The sequence below is a fragment of the Astatotilapia calliptera genome, chromosome 11, assembly GCF_900246225.1.
Source record: "Astatotilapia calliptera chromosome 11, fAstCal1.2, whole genome shotgun sequence".
Lineage (NCBI taxonomy): Eukaryota > Metazoa > Chordata > Actinopteri > Cichliformes > Cichlidae > Astatotilapia > Astatotilapia calliptera.
The window spans coordinates 36,517,583-36,528,413 of NC_039312.1; the positions used below are offsets into that span (position 1 = coordinate 36,517,583).

The window sequence follows — 10,831 nt, forward strand, 5'->3', positions numbered from 1 at the left end:
GGAGGTCCTAAAAGTCAAGTATAAAAGGAGCAGTTTGGGGGTTTGGAACACATTTTGTGTAATTATAATAATGTGATTTATGACCCTGTTACAAAAGCACTAATGACTGACCTGCAGCTGAAGCAGCCACACCTCTGTGTGACATCATGAACACCGGAAATTACACCTGTTTTCACCTGCCGCATCTGCAGAATGAGATTTAAATTCTTATGGCTGTTTTTAGCCTTGGTACTCTGAGGGGGCTAAACTCGCGGGAGCTCCTCATGTTTGAGTCTGCAGCAGGTGGGCTTTCTCACCGTCCTCCAATCACAGATCATTTCCACTCCTGAAACTGAAGCAGGCCGAGAAACGTCATCAAAGGTCAGACACCTGGACCTGGTTAGATCTGAGGCTCTGACCCAAACATCCAGACAGCTGATGGTGATGAAGATGTAGGCTTCACATCATCAGTGTGTTAATCCTACCGAGTGCCTCCGCAGAGGCACAGCAACCAGACCGTTTTACTCACTCACCGCTCCGACGAACACCTGCACAAACAAACATCTGCACAAATAAACAAACATCTGCACAAACATCTGCACTCTCAGTGCTGCTGCTCCTGCTCGCAGATGTTCGGAGGAGGAGTGAACATGCTCCCTGTTCTTGCTTCATGAGTAACATCACATTTTTGGCACATTTTTCGTCGCAGTATTGGACGAAAACAAATCAAAGAACATTTAACGCTGTTATTTCAACGTTTTAACGCGTGCGCGGATGTTTAATTGACACTTCTCCTTTAAGAGAGCTTTTCCTTTAACACACCTGACCACACCTGAGCTGGACTTCCGGGTCTTTCACAAAGAGAAGAAACAACAACAAGTCGGCGGAAGAGAGCCGGGACCAGGATTAAAACCAGGATTAAAACCCGGCCCAGGTCTTCAGCGAACAGGTGGGTTTTTTCTTAGTGTGAATTTCCGCTCCGTTAGCATGTAGCCTGTTAGCTCGGAGCTCAATCACAGTTTTTATCATATTTGATCACAAACGTCACGTCGCCATGTCAACTTGAGACTGCCGTCATGCAATGGGCGGGACTACCGCTACCTGCAGCTTGTGTTTTATTTGTCACAATTTCAAGTTCAAAAAACTTCAGAGCATAAAAACAGAAATTTTTTAACACTCCCGCGCGCGCACACGCACGCATATAAACAGACAGTTGCGTCATATACAAAGCTGCGTGTAAGAGTCTGTATTGATTATTGATCATCAGATCAACACGAAACTTTCACACCTTCGTTCGTCCACTCTGAGCTCTGAGGGAGCCTCAGGAATGGAATAGAGTACGCTTGGGGAGTGTGATTGTGTGTACAGCGTCTCTTTATGTCTGTCTCCACGTTGGTTGAGTGTGGAGTAAGTGCATATGAGAGCATGAGGGTGGGAATGGATGTTTGTGTCTGTGTGTGCCTGTATGTCTGTGTCTATATGTCAGGTTGGGTGTCAGACGCCACCTCTCTGGGGACATCTCAGGCCCTCCAAGGCTTGGAGGCCTATCTCCCCCCACCACCACTTCCCCTGCCAGTGGCGGACCCCCTCAGACATCGGTGCGTTGGTGGTTCTTTGTGTCCGGGGATGGGCGTCCAGGTACACACCGGCTCACTCCTTGGCGGCCGCTTATCGGGGCCTGGAGCCTGGGGCTCGCTCGGGCCACTTCGGAGGTGGGGTGCCCCCGGCCTCTCGGCCTGGGGCTCGGTCACTCAGGCGCAGCTGGCTGCCGGCGGAGCTCACGGGCGCGTCACTGCAACTCCCCCTGGCTTCTGCTCCGCGGCTGCTGAGTGAGCCCTCATCTGGGACTCTCCTCAGCTCTTTCTGGGACAGTGGCGCGGCTGCCCCTCTGTTGGTCTTCCTTGGTCTCTTGTGTTCTGGGGCCTCTGGATGTCTGGAGTTTTGATCTCCTCCACACCTGCTTCATGCCCTGGAGGACGGGGCTGTGGCCCCCCCACACCCTCTAGCAGATTATTACATGAAGGAACCTTTTAAAAAACAAGCGCGTCCATGCTCACAGGTGTACACACGGGTGATCACACCCACAAACTACACCCTTTTTGGCTCCTACCTCAAAGCACACTGTGTTCTGTTGATCTTATGTGCTGCACAATAATGTTTAATATTTAGTATTTACTGTCATATTCCCATATATCATTGTGATGTTGTTTATTCTATTACTCTTGTTCTCTTCTGCTTGTTTTCTTTTTTCTTTCTCAGCAGGTGATCCAGGTGATTGATATATGCATTTTTTTTCTCTGCCCGTTCTGTTGGTTTTTGTTTTTTGCCCTTCTCCCCCGTCCCTCTTCTCAGCTGTTTCTCTTTCCCTCTTTCTTTCTCCCCTTCTTTCCCCCAGTCAAGTCTGTCCCGTATTCAGTAAGTGAAAATAAAATAAACAATAAAAGGTGAATCAAATGGACCATTATGGCAAGGCTGGGATGGTCAGTTTGGTAAAGTAAATCCGTTGGGCATCTTTCTTTGCCTTTGGACAATAATTCTGATGCAAAAGAGCCAAATGGGACAGGCAAAAAAAAAAAAAAAAAAAAAAAAAGGAATGGAAACGACATTTTTTCGTCTGATCTGTTCCAGAGCAGGTTAGATTAACAGCATCAGTTACCATGGTGATTTACCTCAACAAGCAGTGAATCAGCTTCATAGTTACGTGAAGTTACCTGGGTTTTAGTGGCGATGTGGGCCCCCCTAAAGATCGGAGGGTTTGAGGGTCATCAGAGAGGATGAGTTTGTCTGGACCGAAGTCCTGCACTTCTAAAATAACAAGCATAAAGCAGAACAACAGGAGACTAAATCTGAGTAAGAACAACACAAAAGCACTCAGAGTTCATCCTGATATCAAAGCCAGAGAATAAAGATGAGTTTGATGTCAGGGCCTGATGTGAAGAAGACCCGATCCCCTCTGTGCTTTCATCTGGACCACAGTCATCCACTGTGCAAACTTCAGAAATCAGAGAGGGAACAAGAAACTAGAAAAGAATAGAATGGGCCTTTATCTTTCAGACTCAACGAAACGAGGTTGTTTTCCCACCGCGGAGCACCCGGGTTTACCTCCATTCTTGCCGGTCAGCTCTTTTTTGCTTCCGAGGCCTCATCGGAGGAAGCAAGCAGGCTTTTTTGTGCTGCTTTGCCGGCTTCGCAGAGAACTGGATCTTCAGGGGCTTTACTCTTGGGCTGCTGCCAGTAAAATACGCTTGAGACTTGTTGGAGCTGGTTTAATCCCCACAACCCCCTGTGTTTACCATCCGGGTTGTCACCTGAAAGCATGGAAAGCCACGGCTCATCACAATAGGAACCCTGATTTACTGTGTGGCTTACTGCACTGTGCGGGCTCTGTTCCAGGCTATTCTACAACTGTCCCGGTGGGTCTCAACATTAAAATGATGTTAATTAATGCCCGCTCAATTGCCAACAAGTCTTATATTTTAAATGACTTGTTCTGTGCAGAGACGCTTGATTTAATGTTTGTCTATGAGACCTGGCAGCGTGAGAATGAAGTCTCACATCTTTTAGAGCTATGTCCCACAGACTGTTCATTTCTCTGTGCGCCTCGGATATCTCGACGAGGAGGTGGAACAAGCTGTAATTTTTAAAAAGACATTTTCATACCAGTTGATTTCTTCGAGCTGTTACAACTCTTTCGAGATGGTTATGATAAAAATTGGAAGAGATCAGCCAATGTACGGTATCTTAATTTATCGTCCACCTGGGTCTGCTGCGTCTTTTCTGGCAGACTTGAAAGAACTTTTAAATTCCACTATTAAACTGGGCAAGGTCATCATTGTTGGAGACTTCAACATTCATGCAGAGGCCTCATCAAATAGTACCACTAATGAGTTCCTGAGCATCATGGACTCTTTTAATTTTGTTCAGCATGTATCAGGCCCTACTCACACTGCTGGGCACACTCTGGACTTGGTCTTCACTTATGGCGTTTCCCTTGACCACTTGAATTTAAATGACGTTGTCTTTAGCCACCATAAGTCAGTCTCTTTTAATGTGTTTGTCAACTCAGAGTCTCTTCCCCAAGATTTTGTTAGCTGCAGGCCCTTTATTGATGACTCTGTTATTTCTAAATTTTCTTCCCTTTTTGATTTTAAAACTTCTTTTGACGATGTTGAGCTCCTTATTAACTCTTTTAATGAACACTGTCTTGCTATTGTCAATCAGGTTGCTCCTTTCAAAGATAGGCATTGCTCTGTTAGTTCCTGCACACCCTGGTTAAATAATCAAACTCGTGGTCTTCGATGCTCCTGTCAAAAAGCAGAGCGTCTCTGGAAGTCCACTGGTCTGGTTGTCCGCTGCTCTCGCCGGCTGGAGTGACCATTGAACCCCCCGGCTTGCTATCGAGCGGGTGGGTAACAGACGTCTCTGAAAACGTCGGCACACTTTTGCAAATGTACGATGTCTTGACAAACCAAGAAGATATTTGTAATTTACACAGCTACTTTCTTGCCTGAAAATATGTTACGTTTATTTTGCGACCCAGAAAGTTTAATAAGACTAATTTTAAAACTTAGTAGCGGCCGCCATTGTTGGCAGCTGAAATTTGGCTATGAATTCTGGGATATGGTGGGATACGAAGGACACACCCGACCCATCCTTCAAATTTGGGGAAATGAAGGACACATTTGTCGGCCGCATTGGGACAGCCTTCATCGCCTGGCTGTGACGTAGTCGGCCTTCAAATGCGGCCTCCGGAGGATGCAGCCGACGTTTTGGGACACAGCTTACGTTTGGTTGACTCTGTGGAATCCTTTAACCCTGGAGAACCCATGGGGTCAGAGCCGACCCCATGGGTTCTCCAGGGTTAAAAAGCAGTTAAAAACTTTTTTGTTTAAACAGGCCTTCTGCTAATCAACAATTTTGAATTGTTTTGAATTTGCATTGTTTATATTGTCTATTTTATTACTTAATATTTTCTTTATTTTGACCTTTGTGTACAGTGCTTTGTGACTGCCTGTCTACGAAAAGCACTTAATAACTAAACTTTACTTATTATGGGCGCTCCCCGCCAACCTGCCGGAGTTCAAATGTAAATAGTAAATACACGTTGGGAATAAATGACACACAAAAATAGGAAAGGCACACAGCGGAGAGCAAAGAAAAGACTTGGACTGAATGTGTGAGTGTCCTGAGTGATGGGGGTCACACAGGCCATGGCTCAGATGGGTGGGTGGCGTGCATTTGCTAAATCAATCATGAAACTTAGGTGAAGGTAGCATTTTTTTAATGTTTGTGATTCAGAATTTCATGTTGAGAAGAATTCTACATGCTTTATTGTGATGGCAGTGAAAGTGTCGTCTGTTGGGTTCAAACATTGCATCAGATTTCAAAATGATCTTTCACACAGTCTATATAAATGCAGGAAGCCAGGAGGTGGAGAAGGAGGCCTGCATTATGCCTTAGTGATCAACCACATCACACTTGAAGTACTCCAGTGTTTACTCCAGTGTTTCAGCACACACAGGTCGTGAGCTGTGTGTGGCACAGTTCCTTGTATCACCTGTTTACTGTTCACTTGGATTTACCTGACCCACTCTCTGTTCTCTGGCAGGTGCATTTGCTCACAAAACAGGACGCGCCATGATGGAGGACAGCGGAGGGAGGAAGACCAGAGAGGGCGAGGACGAGGAGACGGTGAGCTCAGTCGTGACCGAGACGAGCACGCTGCCGTGGTCTGCAGACAGACAGACGGGTGGACGGACAGGTAAAGCTGACAGGATGAGCGTGAGGTCAGGTGTGTTTCTTCCCGAGGCGTCGAGCTGCACAGAGAGCGAAAGAGAACTGAAGGCAGAGGTGGAGAGGAGGGGCGGCAGAGCGGGTTTAGACGAAGGAGCGGAGCTACGTGAGGATAAAACTAGGGTACACCTGTTGGAGGAGGAGCCCCGAGAGAACCTCCTGCCAGAGAAAGCTGCTCAGGTGTTCAGGCCTGCAGTGACTGCCCTCCACTCCCCCTCCTCACTCAGAGAGTCTGGGCCGCTCCGGGAAATGGAGTCCGAGAAGAGTCCCTTTCTGGGTCCCCGAGGAGTTCCCGAGAACTACAATCAACATTATTACCTGCACGAGGAACTGCGCTCCAATAAACGTAAGTACTAACTCAGAGACTATGTCAGAAAATCACATCACCTTGCATCAGGAGGAAATGGTCAGGGGGTCGGGCACACCTGAACAGAACCACCTGAACCACCTTAAAATCTGTAGATTCTAGACGACGCTCAACTAAAACGACTGGAATGACTCGGATACTTATACATATTAGTGAAACCAGTCCCTGACAATCACAAAAATGCAAATGTTGAGGTTTTTTTGGGGTTTTTTAAAAGTAAAGTAAATTTTTATTTATATAGCACCAAGATAAAATCACAAAGTGCTTCACAGAAGCAGAAATGGACATGAAACCTCAAACAAACAAAATCAACCAAAAACAAGTTTAAACAGTCAAATTTAACACCAAGGTTACTAATGGAGGGTTTAATATAAGAAGCAAGAGGGCCTAGATTTTTAACCACTGGGGGAACAAATTTCTCAGGAGCAAAAACAATGACTTCAGTTTTACCAGCATTTAGTTAGTTGATAATTAGTTGATAATTATCAGCCAGCCGATCTCTAATGGAATCTAAGCAGGACTGCAAGATTTGGAGCTTAGAAACATCAGGTGGCCTAAAAGAGATATATAGCTGAACATCATTAGCATAACAATGATATGAAATATCAGAAAAAGAGCTACAAAGAGCCCCACAGGAGGATCAGAAAAAAAAGTTTTTAAAAATCAGAGGCTGAGGAAGAACTCCCCATTAAACAGGAAGTTGGCTAATGCGTGCTCTGGCATTATCTGCCACCATGGAAGCTGTGGAGAATTGCTTATGCCATCACTCATTTAACCAATCACGTCAGGTTTTGGGACCTTTGGACAGGACAGCCATGCTAGTGCGTCCAAATCATATGACCATTTAAGATGACGTACCAGCAAGATGCAGTCTCACTGAGTCTCCGTTTGTGTTGACAGACCAAGTAAAGCTAGAGTTATGATAAATCATTCTCATTGTGCTTTTTCCTGAATACTGTCGTCAGGTGTAGCGTACAGAGCAGTGGTAAAACTGGATGTTCTAAGGAATGCACTTTCAAGCAAAAACGAACAAACACACCCTTTCCTATTGGTGGAAAAATGCACCACATCAACCAATCAAGAAATGATATGGCAACACGTGCCATTTGTTTTCTTACAAAGAGGGGGAAAGTGGGAATGATTTTGATGTTTAGCATGTTTGAAGTGTGTCTACGGTGTTTGGCTTTTGTTCTTTTTTTGCGTGTCACAGCAGCGAGGTGACGGCTGAATGTCACTGACTGAAATCTCCATGTGGAAAACAGAAGTGATACACCTGAGGTTTTAGGCCTGTGATGAGCTCCTCTGCCTTTTGCTGGACAGAACTAGTTTTTGGAACAACACAAATAATTTGTGTGACATCTGATTGCTTTGTGCAAAAAAACGGCAGAGACTGTTAACAGTTGCACAGAACTTTTATTTTTTCATCACAAGTTCTGAAAATGATTTGTTGAACATGTTTCCTGCTCTGATTTTCTTTTAAGGTTAGTTGTGTCACTACAGTATGTCAAAATGAAAACATGACTGTAAATCCAGACACGTGAAGTTGTGCGTAAAAGACTGATGCCAAACATGGTGAGGGAGTCGAAAACAGCAGGTTCTACCCTGGACTCCAGGGGGTTTAATTACCTGCCCCTGTTTATACACCTGTGCACCTCTGACTGCTGACTCTGCCTCCATTAACTCATTTTTCTCATCTGTGTCAGGAGGGCAGTGCTGTCTCAGTACGGATGTCCTGAAGATGGGCGTGTCTCTGATGGCCTCGGCGTTCTTCTTCCCTTTACTCGTCTGGGGTGGTTTTGTGTTTCTGCCATTTGACGCCCCGCTGCTGGATGGTGCCCCCCTCCGGCTCGTCTACACGCTGCGCTGCTCTGTGTTCGCTGCCACCCCCATCGTCCTTGGTGAGTCACATACCACCGAAAAAGAGATGCAGAATCTCACCTGTCTCACCTGTGTGCGTCTCACCTGTTCTTTAGGTTGGCTTGTTCTGGGCATCTCACGGCTAAGGTCAGGTGTGCTTCGTCCTCTGTTTGATGATGAGATAAAGGAGGCGGAGCTACAGGAAGTCACTGTCCACCAGCGCTTCATCTCTGACTCTGCCTCGCTGTTCCTGATTTACTTCCTGCAGCTGGTCGTTATGGCGATGTACCTTAGCCAGGAGCAGCTGAAGCTTGTGCCGCTCCTGACCATCCTCTTTGCTTTTGGAAGGTGAGGATCCATCCACGATGTGATCAGTCGATAACGACATCGATTGATGAATCTAATGGCGCTTCCGTGTCTACACAGGTTGGCTTACTGGGTCGCTGCGGCATTTGGCAGCAGCATTCGTGGATTTGGTTTTGGCATCTCCTTCCTGCCAAGTATCATCATGATGGGAGCAAACTTCTACTTCATCTTCACGATGGATGCGGCGAGTTCCATTTTCAGTGTTCCCCATGACGAGGCACCGCCTCAACCAGCAGGCCGACAACGGTTTTGGGGATAAGACACAAGCAGTGACTGATGATTGTCATTATCGATTGAAAAGTAAAATCTGTCTTTATTTTGAGGTTTAAATGCTTTAAAATGACCAGGCGTAGCCCTGCCCAGCTGGTGTGCGCGGCTCTTGTTTTTTCCTTTATTAAACTGCTTCCTGTTCTCTGCAGCTTCCTGTTGATCTTTTTTTTCTGTTTTATTTTCTACAATTGTTTTTATGATCAATAAATTAAAGAAAAGAGACTGTAATTTACAAATTTTCACAATAAAAGTTGGAAACTATCACATCGTTTCCTGTCTGCAGTGTTTCAGAATAATGTTGGTACAACAAACCTTTTTTTTTTTTTTTTCAAAGGACATGACAAAATATGTGATTTAGGGAATAAAATAAGAAACTGATTATTATTTATGTTACAATTAGATATTTAGATTTTAATTTATATTTATTTACAAAGGTTTTTTTTTTTTTTGCACACTGCAGCCTGTCAGTGTTGATGATTAATCATCTGCTGCTGTGAAGCTGATTTTTCTAGTTAAACTGGTCAAACTGTCATATGAAATCTGAGCACAGGAAGTACTCACACCCTGACTTCACAATAAAAGGATAATGTTTTTCATTTTGGATAAATAAGAATCTTAAAAATATCGTGAAGTATCAAGAGTCGATAATTTTTGTCCCTCTTTATCAGTATTTATAATTTGATAAGCAGAAATGACACAGGAGGATAAAGGGTTGAAATGTTTGTTGCTCTGAGGCATCGGAAACAGTATGCGTCATTATATATAAACACAGTTTCCGGTGACACAAACTAATGAGATCAATCGCAGTGATCAATAATCACGAGATCATTTACGGTTGACAGGAAGCAATTTTCTGTCTTCGCCATTCTGTCTACAGGGAAGCTTTTATTTTGAAGGCTCAGGTGTGTGAGGCTTTTGCAGGTAGACTGCATTTTTTTTTTATTGTCACGGACTGAAGGAACTTCCGAGAGCAGCACTGCCATTTGTTCCTGCAAGATCGGCTCATTTACACCACATCCTGCCACTGAAAACGCCAAACAGAGAAGTTTTCTTCATGGAGTCCGTACCTGTGAGGAGGCGGTCCTGCCTGCTGCGCTTCAGAGAGCGCTGTCCGTTCAGGAAGCTCTGCAGACGCACGTACGGTCAGTAATCTCTGTTTAAATAAAGCTCAGTGAAACTGCTTTTGTAATCAGCTTTCAATAAACTTTAACAATAGGTGTTGTAACAGCCGTTATGGTGTGGTGTCCCTTTAAGACACCCAAGTCGAGGGTTGATGGTGTCATCAGTGTGTGCCACTGCTCTTGCTCTCTCTCTCGCTCTGGGACTATGAGGACACGTGCCTTCACGCTCGTGCTTAACGAGAGACGGACTTATGTTTTCTTTTCCAGACCCTTTTTTTTGTTTTGTTTGCAGCGCTTGGGTTGTATGAACGCTGGGCATTTTGTTGTTGAGCCGCAGCCGTTCAGCCGGGCTTTTATATGGTTGCTGAAGAATGCGTATTAAAGAACCACCGTGGATTACTGATACCAGTGTGGGTGTGTATCCTTCCGCCTAGCCTGCTAGGTGTTTTGCCGCCTCTTCTCAACCACACAACACAACCCAACGTTACAAAATGGCGCCCGAACATCTTCTCTTGGACCTCAGTATGCAGTATCTTTGAGCAGCGGATGATTGATACACTGAAAGGTACATAGCGGCAAAGTAGAGCTAGTAGTAGCCTGCCATACTTCGCGGAGACAGACCAGGCTGGCCTCGACGCGGACGTCCGATTCGCCGGATCACGGAAGTGTGTTTCTACGGCAACGAGTGGAGCCGCCGCAGCGCTGTTTTCGGGATGTATTATCGTCATCTGCCGAACGCCTTTACTGCGACATTTTTGGATTAACGTGGATTCACGCTGCTTGGACGCGAGATGGATGCCGTTTCTTCATAGTTTCTGACGTACATGTAAGCGGAGTAAAGCGCACCGGATTTTTTTTTTCTTCCTCGCCAGCTGAGCTCACGCTGCAGACTTTGCTTCGTTCGTGCGGTCTCCGCAAGTGGGAACTTTTCCACGGGACAAACCTCTATACCGCATCAGGACTGGACAAGTCTGGTGTCCTCTGGAAAATCGCCGAACTGATGTTGTGAGTGTATTTTTAAAAAAAAAAAAGAAAAAAAAAAGAACGCTGTCTATATTTCAAACTGATTTGCTATTGA

At 45.3% G+C, this 10,831-nt stretch overlaps 1 protein-coding gene across 2 annotated transcripts; it reads left to right on the forward strand.

Moving 5' to 3' along the window:
* The first annotated feature begins 761 nt into the window (after window positions 1-761).
* On the forward strand, window positions 762-8,780 carry tmem79b (transmembrane protein 79b). 2 transcript variants are annotated; one of them, XM_026185753.1, is made up of 5 exons: window positions 762-928; window positions 5,588-6,118; window positions 7,843-8,037; window positions 8,113-8,344; window positions 8,423-8,780. In XM_026185753.1, exons 2-5 carry the CDS (start codon window positions 5,617-5,619, stop codon window positions 8,619-8,621), a joined length of 1,128 nt encoding a protein of 375 aa, XP_026041538.1. In that variant the 5' UTR covers window positions 762-928; window positions 5,588-5,616; the 3' UTR covers window positions 8,622-8,780. The 2 variants fall into 2 exon arrangements, with proteins under 2 accessions (XP_026041538.1, XP_026041539.1); XM_026185754.1 differs by lacking the exon at window positions 762-928 and adding an exon at window positions 5,230-5,500.
* Window positions 8,781-10,831: the final 2,051 nt, after the last annotated feature.